Source organism: Artemia franciscana, chromosome 4 (genome assembly GCF_032884065.1).
Source record: "Artemia franciscana chromosome 4, ASM3288406v1, whole genome shotgun sequence".
In the NCBI taxonomy this organism is placed as follows: Eukaryota; Metazoa; Arthropoda; class Branchiopoda; order Anostraca; family Artemiidae; genus Artemia; species Artemia franciscana.
This window is the reverse complement of record NC_088866.1, coordinates 9,482,506-9,498,333: the sequence shown is the minus strand read 5'-3', so window position 1 is coordinate 9,498,333 and position 15,828 is coordinate 9,482,506. Positions and strand designations below refer to the sequence as shown.

At 34.8% G+C, this 15,828-nt stretch overlaps 1 protein-coding gene across 8 annotated transcripts in view; it reads left to right on the top strand.

Annotated features, from left to right (window-relative positions):
* The window catches only part of LOC136025960 (UNC93-like protein MFSD11), a 159,998-nt gene extending 146,450 nt beyond the window's left edge, over positions 1-13,548 (top strand). For all 8 annotated transcript variants that reach the window (XM_065702073.1, XM_065702074.1, XM_065702075.1 and 5 more), the window contains 3 exons: positions 2,475-2,643; positions 7,352-7,487; positions 11,064-13,548. In XM_065702073.1, coding sequence (XP_065558145.1) covers positions 2,475-2,643; positions 7,352-7,487; positions 11,064-11,237 — 479 coding nt within the window. In that variant the 3' untranslated portion in view covers positions 11,238-13,548. The remainder of the gene's footprint in view (positions 1-2,474; positions 2,644-7,351; positions 7,488-11,063) is intronic.
* Positions 13,549-15,828: the final 2,280 nt, after the last annotated feature.

The window sequence follows — 15,828 nt, the reverse complement described above, 5'->3', positions numbered from 1 at the left end:
ATTATTCCGTATATGAGGGGGGTCTGTCCCTTCCACAACCCTTCCTGTTTGCGCTCAAGCTTCATAGTGCTTTAAAAAAGCTTCTTATTCCAATCAAATAGCCCTTGCGTTTCAGGAGCAATTAAAAGAATTTGGCCAGAAAGTAAAACTTTCTTGGAAAGAGCGAGGATGGATTCCCGTAAAAATTCCTAATAATATACATTTTATAAGCCAACGATCTACAAATTGCGTAACTTACAGTTCTTTCTCCATGTGGACGGGAAGGTCATGTTCGAGAGGCACAGTTTATTAACCTTTCAAATATGCTGAATCAAATGGCTATCTCAAAATTTCGATCGGATGTCTTTGGGGGGGAAAAGGCGTGGGAGGTTGGCAAGTTGCTACAATTTTTTTGCACCCTTAAAGAGGTCATTAGAACGTCTGATTTCCGTTCAAGTGAATGCTATTCCAATATTCTAGGACCAATATTACCACTTCTGAAAAAAAATAAGGAAATAAAACATAGACGCATCCATGATTTTCCTTCTAACAAAAAGTATATGATTCCGCATTTTATAGATATGAGCTTGAAACCTCTTCAGTATTCTTCTCTTATATGTTGAATCTTATGGTGTGATTGCTTTAAAGATAATTTGACTTCTTCGGGGTGTTTCCCTCCATTTTCGAAAGTGAGGCAAGTTTTCTCAGGCTCATGACCTTTTATGAATTTTATATATTTGGAACCAGCATAAAAAGGCAATTCTTTTGATCATATTTTTTTTTATCAAAATTCTGTTTTTTTGAATTTTGGTTACTATTGAAACAAGTGCCTTCTTACTCACAGTTCCATACCAAGAACTGTTTGATCATATATTCATATAATTGTTTCATATTGTCTTTTATTCATATTTTGCTTTATTAATTTGAATTTTCGAATGTTTAGAGTGTTATATTATTTTAATTTTGATTATTACTTATGGTTCTTATTCACTTTGCCTACCCTCGGCTACTCTATGGCTGTTATATTGGCTATTTTGGCTATATCTATATATATATAAAAATAAGTTGTTTGTTGGTGTGTGTGTGTTGACTGACGTCATGTTTGTGTATCGACTGACGTCATTATCAGGATTGAGCATTATGCCGTCATGAAGTTGTTTGTCGACTCACGTCATGTTTGTCGACTGACGAAATTACAGACCGGGACACAAGGAATATAAATGACGACCGGGACACTCAAAGACAAATTACAGACTGGGACACCGGGACACAAATAACGACTGGAACACAGGGAATATAAATGACGACCGGGACACAGGGACACAACTACAACGGGACGCTGGGGGGCACAGGGGTGATATATAAATGACGACCGGGACACAGGGAATGTTCGATTAGCAATCACCATCAACAAAGCTCAAGGGCAATCATTACAGGGACACAACTACAACGGGGACGCCAGGGGGCACAGGGGGGATATATGACACCGGGACCCAAATGACGACCGGGACACAGGGAATATAAATGACGACCGGGACACTCAAAGAGAAATTACAGACTGGGACACCGGGACACAGGGAATATAAATGACGACCGGGACACTCAAAGAGAAATTATAGATGGGGACACCGGGACACAAATGACGACCGGAACACAGGGAATATAAATGACGGCGGGGACACAGGGACACAACTACAACGGGGACGCCGGGGGGCACAGGGGGGATATATAAATGATGACGGGGACAAAGGGAAGGTTCGATTAGCAATCATCATCAACAAAGCTCAAGGGCAATCATTAGAATAATGAGGTATAGATCTGAATACGGATTGTTTTTTCCCATAGACAATTATATGTTGCATGTTCAAGAGTCGGTAAACCTGACAATCTATTTATATGCACAGACAATGGGACAGCGAAGAATGTTGTATATTCGCAAGTTTTACGTAGTTAAAAACATATATATATATATATATATATATATATATATATATATATATATATATATATATATATATATATATATATATATATATATATATATATATATATATATATATATATATATATATATATATATATATATATATATATATATATATATATATATATATATTTATATGTTTTGGCGAACATATGCCCACTATTTGGTGGGGGCGAAGCACCCCCACCAACTAGGTGTTGGGGTGGCGGAACCCCGACAGTTAGTTGTCTTATATATGTTTATTATTTTGGGCTTATATGGTAATTATAATGTCTTTTAACTATTTTTCCTCGATCCCGGTGATGGTGCAAGGGCACACGCCTTCATTGAAGTAGAGTGTAATTATGGTATAAATAAAGTAAATGATTCTTTTGTCTTTTTACTTTTTGTTTCTGCTATTGAAAGTGTAAGGTTAAATTTTGTCATTTCTCGCGTTTATTTTCTACTGTCAGTTTATATTTTTTTTCTGTCTTGTTTCAAAATTCACTGATTCAAAAAAAAAAAATTCCAGGAGGCCTTTTATTCTCAATTTTTGGTAAGAAGACTGCAAGATGGGGCCAAGACCCAATAGTATTATTTGGATTTGTAACTCATGTTGTCGGATTTTTTATTGTTTTTCTGAATATACCGGCTGATGCGAACATGGGACCAACAGACACGGAAGCGTTCATTACTCCTAAGTAAGTTCTTTCATCTTTTTCAACTGTGATCCTCCGTTCAATGGCGTCAATTAGGGAAAACTCAGGGGGCCTCTTTCTTAGACTCGAAGGAGGAGTTGGGGGCCCTGTAAGACTTCCAGATGGAGGGGCCTAAAATTAATACAAGTTGTTATTTTGCTAGAAAGACTTTAGTCTTTTTTTACCAAATGTGAAAAATAGTTTTGGACTTTCTGGTATATCTTTATTATTCTTGGCAGAGTCGTATTCAGTATTTTTTCGGGGGAGGGGGTTAAAAAGGGATTTTTGGGAGGAAGGATAAAAAATTTCAATAACCCATAAAAATTTGTTTATATTCACTTTTGTTACGTTTTTACGAGTCGGACAAACAATTTGGGCGGGGAGGGGGTAAAACCCCAATACGGCCTTGATTCTCGGAATGGGAGCCGTGAAACTCTGTCAGACTTTCCTTGTAGGTTCTTTTGGAATATCTGACATTTTTGAACTGTCAACCAGAACGCTTTAATTAAATAGGTTAGTCTTAAGTCCGTTTTTAGAGTTTTCGGAGAATAATGCCTTTTGTTTTAAAAAAATATTGAATTCCGATTTGATCGACTCTAAAATTATGTTAAAATCATATCGTAAACTCTATTTTCAAAACGAAATTACCTAAAAGTGAGGATTGATTCCCAAAGAAAAAGAAAAAATTGAACTTCACCCAAAAAAAATTTACAGAGGCCTGTTTCTCCATTTTTACATTTGAAAATGCTTACTTTCCCTCCCCGTGCTCAAAACCATAAGCAAAATGAAAAGAAGGTTATAAGTTATTTTTTACTTACTGGTTGTTGCAATAAAATCAAACTCAGGCACGCAGCTTCTTTGTCACATTTCTAAAAGCATTATTTTGTAAATTTATTTGGATTGGTTAGTGAGTACCTGAAATTTTTATAATCAAAAATCAAAGTACCCTAATAACAAGAGCCAAGAACTCATATGGCACTTGTGAAAAGGTTGGAAGAGACAAGAGCTCATATGGCATGAGCTGTAGCAAAATTCTAAGTATCAATAGATTGATTTAAAAGGAAAACCAGGGGCTTAATGCCGATCGAGATTTAAAATAAAAGCTCTAAGACACGAGGTCCTTCTGAATATTAAAATTCATTAAGATCCGATCACCCACTCGTAAGTTAAAAATACCCCATTTTTTCTAATTTTTCCTCTCCCTTCAGCCCCCCCCCTCAGATGGTCGAATCGGGAAAAACTACTTTATCAAGTCAATTTGTGCAGGTCCCTGACATGCCTACCAATTTTCATCGTCCCAGAACGTCCAGAAGCAACGAACTCGCCAAAGCACTGGATCCCCCCCCTAATTCCCCCAAAATGAGCGGATCCAGTCTGGTTACGTCTATCACGTATTTACGAAATTTGCTTATTCTACCAACCAAGTTTCATCCCGATCTTCCCACTCTCAGTGTTTTCCAAGATTTCCGGTTTCCCCCTCCGACCCCCCAATGTCACCTGACCTGGTCGAGATCTAAAATAAGAGCTCTGAGACATGAGTTCCTTCTAAATATCAAATTTCATGAAGATCCGGTCACTCGGTTTTAAGTTAAAAATACCTCAGTTTGGCTAATTTTTCTGAATTAACCCCCCCAAGTTCCCCAAAGAGAGCAGATTCAGTCCGGTTATGTCACCCACGTATCTAAGACTTGTGCTTATTCTTCTCACCAAGTTTCATACCGACCTCTCTATTCTAAGCGTTTTCCAAGATTTCTCGTTTCCCCCTCCAGCTCCTCTAATATTGCCGGATACGGTCGGGATTTAAAGTAAGAGCTCTGAGACACGAGGTCCTCCTAAACATTAAATTTCATTAAGATCCGATCACCCATTCGTAAGTTAAAAATACCTCATTTTTTTCAATTTTTCCTCTTTCTCCAGCCCCCAATGATCGATTCGGGGAAACGACTGTTATCAAGTCAATCTGTGCAGGTCCCTGACACGCCTACCAATTCTCATCGTCCTAGCATGTTCAGAAGCATCGAACTACCCAAAGTACTGGAAATCCCCTCCCCCAACTCCCCTAAAGAGAGCAGATTCGTTCCAATTATGTCAATCAAGTATCTAGAACTTGTGCTTATTCTTCTCGTCAAGTTTTATCCCGATGTCTGTATTCTAAGTGTTTTCCAAGATTTCTGTTTCCTGCGTCCAATCCCCCATGTTTCCGGATCCAATTCGAATTGAAAATGCAGCATCTGAGACATAAGATCTTTCTATATATCAAGTTTCATTAAGATCTGATCATCTGCTCGTAAGATAAAGATACCTCAGTTTTTACGTTTTCCAAGATTTCTGGTTTTCCCCTCCAACTCCTCCCAATTTCACCGGATCTGGTCGGGGTGTGAAATAAGAGCTCTGAAGCACAAGGTTCTTTTAAATATCAAATTTTTATTAAGATCTGACCACCCGTTCGTAAGTTACAAATACCTCATGTTTTCTAATTTTTTCCGAATCCCCCCCCCCGCAAGTCCCCCATAGAGAACGGATCCGGTCCGGTTATGTCCATCACGTATCTTGGACTTGTGCTTATTGTTCCCACCAAGTTTCATCCTGATATATCCACTCTAAGCATTTTCCAAGATCCCCCCCCCCAATGACACTGGATCCGGTCAGGATGTATAATAAGAGATATGTGTTACGAGATCCTTCTAAATATGAAATTTCATTAAGATCCGAACACTCCTTCGTAAGTTAAAAATACCTTATTTTTTCTAATGTTTCAGAATTAACCCTCGGCCCCAACTCCCCCTAAGAGAGCAGATCCATTTCGATTATGTCAATCACGTATCTAGGACTTGTGCTTATTTTACTCACCAAGTTTCATCCCGATCCCTCCTCTCTAAGGATTTTCCAAGATTTTAGGTTTCCCCCTTAAACTCCCCCCAATGTCACCTGATCATGTCACGATTAAAAATAAGTGCTCTGAGATACGATATGCTTCTAAATATTAAATTTCATTAAAATTCGATCACCCGTTCCGAAGCTAAATTTATCTGATTTTTTCTAATTTTTCCGAATTAACCGCCCCCCCCCCAAGATGGTCGAATGGGGTAAACGACTACTTCTAATGTAATCTGGTCTGGTCCCTGATATGACTGCCAAATTTCATCGTCCTAGCTTATCTGGTAGTGCCCAAAATAGCAAATCCAGGACACACAGACAGACCGACAGACCAATCGACAGAATTTGCGATCGCTATATGTCACTTGGTAAATACCAAATGCCATAAAAATCCGAAGATCAAAATACCAAATATACCACAAATACCAATATACCAAAATATCACCGCCTCTAAGCACAGGGCGAAATTCTACGGGGCTGTTCTACGTAAGCTAATAATGGTGTTATATCGTAAAGTTTAAAAAATATTAATGAAACTCCACAAATAAATTAGTAGTTACTAGGAGCAATTGAGCCACATAGTTTAGGCGGACATGGTGAAATACTGTAATTTTACTCGTATTGGTCATTGGTTTTTTTTTTCCAGTCATTGCAGGTGACGAATCATGGTACTGCGGATAAGAAAGACTAAAATTACTGCGTGGGCTTTATTTTAACACATAGACAGAGAATAGAATAATGTATGAGTTATTTCTATGAGTTCTGTTTCTGCAAGGAAAACTTACCAAAAAACTAACAAGAAGGTTTGTTTGATTTTTGTGGGGATTGTAAGCTAAGCTCGAAGTAAAACTTTCAGAAAAGAAATCAAACAGGGGTTTAGCACTCTACTATTAAATTTCCATCTTTCTGTTCTTATTTTTTTTTTCTTTTTTCACTTTACTCAGATTACAAAAAAAAAGAAAATATTGAAAACAATAACGAGTTCATGGCAAGTAGGGAGAAAGTGAGACAAATATTTCACCTATATTCAACAAGGTTTCAACTCAGTGTGGAGAAAGAAAGACTTTCAAATATAACTACATAAAAAATGAAAACAAATCTTAAGTCCTGGTGTGGCGCAGTGGATTTGACCTTAGCTTGGTAATACGAGACCCAGAGATCGAATCACGCTGCAGGAATGCACTGCAGGGCCGACGCAGGGACCTTAGTAGTCAAGAAGCGTCGTTAATTCTTAAATGAAAGAAATCTTAAAATCAAAGCATGAATTTTGTCAAGACTTCCAACTAGTTTCGAATGAGAGATTTCAGTAAAGAACTCGCACTAAAATTAGATCTTTGATTCTTTATGTTCTGTTTTTCACTGCAATAAATTGACAAAACAATGAAGAAACTCGTGAAAACAACAACGGGTCTATGACCAGTAGAAAATAAGGAGAATAATCCTCATGAATATTTTGCCTGTATCCAATAAGGCGCACTTAGCGTGGGGTAAAAAGGAATTTAATGTATAACAACATAAGAAAGAAAAGGACAATCAAAAGTCAAAGAAGAAGCAAAAGCAAACGCCAAAAGAAAGGGCGTGAAGTTTTTATCACGGAGTAGCAGTTTTATATATTTAATTGTTATCTTTTTTCTTCTTTGATTTTTCTTCTCTTTTTATTTAGTTATGTTTTAATTTTTTGCTGAAATGTAATTGTGGATCATTCTTTTTTTCCATTCGGAACGTGGACGTGTTCTTCTTTTCAAGATTTTCCTTCTCGTTTAATCAGGGTGAACTGGTTCGACAGAACGAGATCTTTTACTCAAATTGATAACGTTTGGTTTTACAATTTTAGTGCTTTCCTGGCGATTTTTTGTTCATTTCTCATTGGTTTTGGAGATAGCTGTTTTAATACGCAGATATACTCATTGATTGGCATTATGTACTCGGAAGATAGTGCGCCAGCCTTCATGCTTTTCAAATTTGTTCAAGTAAGTTTATTTCTATATCCCCAGAATCAGTTGACCCGTCAAAAAGATTTAAAATATTTTGCGATACCGATCAATACCGATTTTTAATTTTCTGTTCATTTGAATAGCGATTTTCTGTTCATTCCTGATTGGTTTCGGAGATAGTTATTTTAATATGGAGATATATTCATTGATCAGTTTTGATCAGAAGACAGTGCGCCAGCCTTCATGCTTTTCAAATTTGTTCAAGTAAGTTTATTTCTATATCCCCAGAATCAGTTGACCCGTCAAAAAGATTTAAAATATTTTGTGATATCGATCAATACCGATTTTTAATTTTCTGTTCATTTGAATAGCGATTTTCTGTTCATTCCTGATTGGTTTCGGAGATAGTTATTTTAATATGGAGATATATTCATTGATCAGTTTTGATCAGAAGACAGTGCGCCAGCTTTCATGTTTTTAAATTGGTCCCTATTTCCGTAGTTTTTTTTCTATTTTCACAGAATCAGTTGACTTATCGAATACAGTTAAAATTTTCATTTTTGATTAATTTAAGCTTATTTTTTTCTAATGTAAAAAAAAGCTTCGAAAAAGTAGAACTAGCACGAAATTGTTCTTATACTTTATGCAAACTTCGTGGTGCAGATCTATTCTTGCTGAAAGCTTAGTTTGAAAATAAATTATTTTATTCTCTTGTGGAACACCAATCAATGTGATGGTGAGTGTTATTATTTTTGGTTTATTTCATTAATTTTAACTGAAACTTCATCCTAATTTCTTTACCAAGAAAGACAAAGTATCGAATATTGATCCTGAAACTTGTTCAGTAGAAACAGGCCGTAGAGACTTAATATGATTAATATAGTTAATAATATAATTGATACGACTTTATGTCCTTGGTAGAAAAATAGACAGTAAAAAAAACAACGTATTGTTATGTTCTGTATTTAGTTTCCAGAGAATCTAGAGTTACCCGGACGACAAGCCAGACTGATTTTTTCCTCACTTTTGCTACGCACCTATTCTTAAGATCATAATTAGAAATGAACAAAAATGATTTTCAGCGCCTACCCGGGTCGGATTGTAAGCCTTGGGGCTTATACGTCTTGTACCTAATACTTCTTAGGCAATAAATTGCGTGTATTTTTGATTTGCCCTGTTCTTCCTTGTATTTGAGAGTTTTTTCCATATGATTAATTTTACAAAACTTATTCCAAATAAAAACTTTTTCAAGAAGTTCACACTACTATAAAATATAAATTCATGAAATGATTCAAACTTAAATGAAGAGAAATTACTCTTACTAAATAAAGAAAACCTAACTTGCAAAGAAATTAAAATGGTTATTCAAGTCGAACTCAAAACGAGTTAGCAAACTGAACGAACTGAATACAGGAGAAGGACTACCGCCCCTAAACATCCTAAAAATCAGAGTGTTATTGTGATTTACTGAAAATGACTGACAGTTCGAGCAGTTGGATTTTTATTTGTGATCAATTAAAAAAAAAACTTTTTCCACAAAACGAGTTTTTCAAAGAAAAGAAAAGAGCTCCAATAAGCTAAAAATGATCAGAAATAGATAAATAATCTTTCAAGACTAAAAATACCTCAAATCACTATCATTAAGTAAATGAAACATAAAACGAAAAAACTCCAATGAGCAAAAATTAACATGAGCAGGGCTGATAACCCCCATGCCTTCTTATCACCAGAACATGATTTGTGCTTTACTGAAAAAAAAACTAACGACCGTGGATTGTTAGTTTAATTGACATATACTAATATTTATTCCTTAAAGTTTTGATAATTTTTTTTACGAAAGTAAAAAAGTGAAAATACTTACAACGTATTTTGTTTTCAGTTCCATGTTTTGTTTTCAGTTTCGTATTTTGTTTTCAGTTTGAACTTTAAAGAATTTGAATCGTTGAATCTTGAAAAGATTTGTAATTGTCTGTATTGATTGTAACACGAATATATAACCTTCTTATGAACTTACCCTGTTTTAACCTTGTATAGGCACAGTGGCAAAAAACTTGGCTTGACTGATTTGTCCTGCTGTTCAAAGAAATGTATTCGTTATCTTTGTTAATGAAAATTTTTATATGAAACCTGCTGCTACTCCCTTTTTTCTTTCTTAATATAAAAGTAAGGTCATGTTTTTTTTCAATATATCAGTCTAGAGTTAAAACAAATTAAAAGTCAAAAGTCCTTATGAATATTTTGATTCCTAAAGTGGATGAAAATATTTAGACTATAAAGTTTTCTTGAGAAAGAAAATCTTGAAAAATATGTCTTGAAGCAAAAATGGCGGGATATGTGTGCGATGGGAATGCAAGGACGTGTGTGACATGGAATGGTGAGATGTGCGTATCATAGAAATAGAGGGATGGTGTGTCATGGTAATGGAGGTTTATTTGTCTTAGTGGAATGGAGGGCATGTATGTCACAGGAATGGATGGATATGTGTGTCTTGGGAAAAGAGGGGTGTGCTTGTTACAAGAATGGAGTAGTGAGTGTAATGGAGGGGTATGTGTGTTATGGGAATAGAGGGCTATTTGTGTCATCGGAATAGAGGGGTATGGCTGTCGTCGGAATAAAGGGGTACGGCTGTCGACGGAGTAAGAGGTATGTGTGGTCTTGATTTGGCGGGCTTTCTGAAGGTTTTTCGTGGTCCTTGCGGGTGTTCTAACATTAAACATAACAACCAAAGAAATTTTGAAGATGAGATTTACATAAGTAAACTAACATTTCCCTATTACGTAACAAACAACTGCATCTTGAAGAAAAATTCCTATTATGTAACAAACATCTGCGTCTTGATGGAATTTTCGTTAAACTTCTTCGTTAGTAAAAATCTAGAAGAAAAGAGTAGACGCTATGGGTCATTTTAAACGTGGAACCCCCTCGATACTCTTGGCAAGGTATTTTCGAAGGCTCTCAACCGAACCATACTGCTTTTAAAATCAATCGTCATCGGACCTGTTAAAACTTAGAAGTAGGAAAGAATATTGGTGAAAATTCGAGGGAAGGCAGGGTAAGGAATCATGTGTCCTTTAGGTCTTATTGCCCATCCTTGATTTTGAAGGATACCTTTCACTGGGGTATTTTCATTGCAAAGTGCTTTTTTTCTATTCTCACTGAAAAACTGATAAATCGATTTTGCCCCTCTCCCTTAATTTTTGGGAAGTACCTTTTGCCCTTTTCCCTAAATTTCCGTGAAATTTCACCGCAAGGACTCCGTACCTACAAGTTGGAAGAAGGAAGGGGTTTCTTGATCGCCGCAACTTTCACGGGAGAGCGAAGGGCCTTCTGACTGGTGAATAATTTTCTAGGATATGTGCATTTAAACACATCAACAATCTACGCTGCTACTTTAGTAGAAAAAATCTCTATAGAGACCGGAAATAAATTTTTGTGAAACTTGGTGCTATTTTCTTATAAAAAAAGAAACGAAAGAAAAAAAGAATTGATTTTGGGAATTAGAAAGGATCTAAAAGCAATGTTGATATAGCCCCCACTTTTTATTTATATTTTTTTCTGCTGATCTACGCTTGTTTGTAATGTGAGGATTAAAAAGTTTGTTTTTATTTTTAGTCCATCGCCTCGGCTATCTCCTTTTTCTACACTCCTTACACTTCAGTCCATATTCAACTGCTTATTATTGGAATCCTGGCATTTTCTGGAACTGTTACTTTTTGGATTGTTTGTTTTCTCCGTAAGCGGTCTTTGGCAAACAGCAATTCTACAATCGCCATTTCTACAGAATAAAATCACTTCTTTATTTAGTTGTATTTCTACTAGTTACTATTGATTTCTGACTTACAAAAAACAGGGACTATTTTCTCAATTAAAAAAAAATGATTTTGTATCATTATACCAATGCCATTTAATCTGTTATTAATAATCTTTTAAGAAAAATAGGAACCAAAATTTTATTTATATTGTATTTTTGTGGCCTTTAAATAAAGCCAACAGAATTGTAAGTCCCTCATTGTTGTGCCTTAATGAATTTTTTCTTCAAAAAGGTTTTTTTCTTACCTTAAATGTTCATTTAAAATAAGTTGACTAAGTATCAATTTTGTATTTTGTTATTTCATACTTCACCGTTAAACTTCATAAGAAGAAGAGACTACTCGAAACCTAGTAATGTTTAGTTTTCAGTCGAATGAAAAAGAATTTTAAGTTTTATAAAAACGAGTTTTAAAAAGAAAAAATTGAATGTAAACTTTTCTTTTTTGATTTATTTACATCGTTTCTTTCGATTCCTCAGCCAACAAAAGGACTATTTACTTGATTACAAATAAGACATTTTGTTCTCTTATTATGTGAGGTATTATATCTGATCTTCATGGATTTTGAGACAAAGAGAGAAAAAACTTATATAATGCGTTGAAGCATTGTTTTTAAAACTAATTGTTAGGTCAAAAAAGGGTCTTTATGTGGAAATTATATGGCAAGGGGTATATTAAGATTTTAAATTCTAAAGCAAGTCGAGTCAACAGGAGTGTTCGTTAGGCTTGTTTTACCTTCTTAAGTCTAAAAGGCGTATCCCAAGACCTGCTTGCGATTTGGGGTAAAAATTTAGAGGAATACCGCAACTACTTCACATGGTGTTCACAAAGTCAATATAGTGTGAGCCAAAACGTGTGTTCCGCTATCATGCTGTGTTCGCCTAGAATGGAATTGCATTCTAATGACTTACAAAATAACTTAAATTTCTAATGCAAGCAGTTCAAAAAACTCTTAAGAGAAGAATTTTATAGTCTATGAACCCGTTTTCAGTTTCTCATTATCAGCTCCCTTATGCTTTTGGTCAATTTATTTAACTTTCTGAAAATAGTTCGAAAAAAGTCTAAAACCTTTTACAGCCAAATTATGTCCTAAGATTGGGGATAAATTCCTCATATTGACGGCTTTTTTGTACCTTATGGACGCTGTGTGACCGGCCTAATACAAGGTAGTGAACTTGTTTCCTTCTGACTGTCATTTTACCGGCATTATTTTTTTGCCGTCATTTTTATTAGCCATGAATAAATAATCGTCACTTACGGATTTTTTTTTTATAGTATTGACTGGCAACCGGTCCAGTTAGAATATCTACTTTTGAGAAATTAAAATTAGATTGTTATGCTTATTGTTGTCGATTGGGGGCAGAAGGGGCCTATGTCACATCAAAACTTTCGCCCCTCCTAGATATTGAAAATCTCATTTTTTTTTATTTCATTCAAGAATATATTTTACTTGGTATTTCATTGAAAAAATCAAAAAATCCACCCCTCCCCTAGGTCTTGAAAGTCCCCCCCCCCCCTAATGGTTCGTGGATTGACGTAACTGGTTATACTGTATAAGTAGCAATCATAAACTTTTTGTATAAGTATAAATCAAATTTTCAGCGCTTTTACATTACTGTGGTATACCTTTCTCGAATTTACGTAAACTGTAAGTGAAATTGCGTTTATTTAGATTCAAAACCATGTTTTCGATGCCAGTAACTGTTACGTTACCCTAAATGCTAATAATTTGGACTTAACCCTAGTAAAGAGCTCTTTAAGAACCTCCTCCGTCTTACATACTTAATTTAATGTGACACTTTCATTTGGAGGGGTAAATTTGAACCAGTAGGTACAATAAAATATGATTTCTATGTGTATTATTCAAGAAAAAAGACTCACCACAGGTGACACCACAGATTATTTACCCTTCAATAATCCAATAAAAACGGTACACATTCCTTAATGCTTTTCAATTAATGATGAAACATTTAATTTACATGCCTTTTTGAGAAATGTTTGGGCTAATAAGTGTCCTATTTTAATACTTACTCTGCACTATTTTTAAATTGAGATACGGTTTTCTACTAAGGTACCTGGTGTATTTCTATGATGAAACTACTAAAGTAAATTAAAGGTGTATCTCTTAGGGTAGAATTCTTGTCCGGTATTTTGGTATTTATATATACATATTTTTTATATGGTATATTATAACGTCACATTTTTAAAAGTTTGTTGTTAATTGTACAGCTTTGTCATTTATTTTTGTATATAATTTTTTTAATGAAATTAAACATATATCTTTTGCATATATTTGAGTTTTGTTGTAGTGACAGTAATCGCAGTTGGTAAAAAGGCGAAAAAATTTGATATTTGTATCAAAATAATACTAAATAGGAGTTCGAGTCAGCATTCCGGCAATGATGACCGTGCAAATATAATTCACGTTTATTATATGATTTCTACCAAAGTTGGTATTTATGGAATTCTTAAGTAACTGAATATACACGCCTTTAATATGAGCTTAATTACATCTCCACCACAGCTTGAATATGAGCTTGTTAATTGCAAATTTAAAGTTGAAACATCACCTCCAAATCAAACCACAATCAAAATTTCTATATTGCTCACAATGGATGTTTGATATTCACCGAGGCTGGTATTTGACGTTTTGTTTTTAAGTCACTAATCATAAAGCTTCAATTACAATATAAGTGTCTGAAAATAAAACATTTTGTGTCGCCAAAAAGTAGTTTCTTTTCTTCAAAATTTCTTAGATCTATTATTCAGGAACGAAGTTATAGAAAATACTCGTTGCCCAAGTTTACTTAAAATCCAAAATAGTACATATTTCTATAAGAAAAAAATCTAACTTTGATTACATTCTGAATGCTTTCCTAACCATGCTTTCCTAAGAACTATTTGAAAGAAAGCTAATCTACTTTCTTTAGAATATCAAAGTATTTCTGGGAAAAAATTCATCAAATCTTTCCTAGACAATCTTTTGAAATTGAATCGGCTTTTGATATAACCAGGAAAGTGTATATCGCACTAATGTGATGAAGTTGATTATTTAATCTGAACATCTAAGATTACTTGTCTTGATAGTCGTTGCTGGTAACCAGTTGAACATGATAAAAGTCTTAGTTCAAAAATTTAGAAATAGAAAAGTAAGCTCTTCGTAGTTTAATTACTTAATAGAATGATTGAATTAATAACCAAAAAATTTAATGACTAAATTTAATGGTTTAGATTACGTCGACTAGTATTGTGCGGTTGGTCTAAATACATTCCTCCAAGTTAAGAGAGGTACATTTGTCAGATTTTTATTTTCACGAAATGAAACTAGGCTTTGTGCTTCACTTATCAACAACTTTAAGCCCAGTTGTCTTTTTAGAAATTGCTCTAGATCGCAGTTTGGCCCATTTCAGGCCACCAAAATTGTTGTTTTAATGTAAACAATTGCACTTTGCTGGAACTAGAACTTTGCTGAGGCATGTTCTCTGTAATCAGACAGCTCATGGTAAGGATGCTAGAGTCTTAAAATTCAATATGAATAATGCTTATCACAATATTCTACGACCACTGGCTTGATACGATCTCCCCTCGGAGTAAAAAAAAAAATTAAATTAAAAAATAAACACGCATCCAGAACTAGCCAGCTCGAAGATAATCTGTTAATTGGTAAAAATCAGTAAATTAGAGCTAAAACTTTCAGGTCTCAGATATTTTGAATCTTATGGCATAATTTTCACCGAGATTACACCTTTTTGGGATTGTTTATCGTAATACTTTGAAGTGTATATTTTAAGCTTGTGAATTTGCATGGTCTGGAAAAGCCCCAAAAGCAATTTTTTGTAATAAAAACTGTTGCTTTTGAGTTTACGCAACATATATCCGCAAAACTGGTTTAAATAAACCAACTCAACAAAACTGGATTAGATTCGAAGAAGTCCTTAAGTAGCTTATATGTAAAAAATTTAAAAAAGCGAAAAGAAAAACTCAATGAAGAGAAAAAACATCCGGGATATAGATTTAAAAAAGTAACCTGATAAATAAATTAAAATTTATCTCTAATCATTTATAAATCAAAACTAACTTTAAAAAACGCAATCACCAGACGTTTGAATGTGCCAATGCAATAGGAGGATTTTAGCATTAGTAAAATAAAGAGATAAATGTCTCTCTTTTTGTGTTGCGAGAGTAACACTTTGGTTTTGTCCCTTTTTTTTCCTATGCCGCCGATCTCGGCTTATTCCTGGAAACTTTTAAGGGTCTAACCTGTGCGGTTTTTAAGGAAAGTGTGAACCTCAGGCCGGATTGATGAATATGACATTACATTTTGGAAACCTCCGCAGAATTCGTCAGAGAGGAGTAACTGAAGTTGTGCAGCCAAGCTTTCGTTTCATCAAACCATGATTCTGCTTTCGAGTGGAAAGCTCCGTTCTAGCGGGCAAGCAGGCAGGCAACACTTTCAAATTGAAGATGGACTAAAATCTATAAGTTTTAAATATATGCGGCAGTTACCCAGCCCCACAGCCAATATATCTTCTTTGAGTGATCAATAGAAAAATTTACAGAAGCAAAAA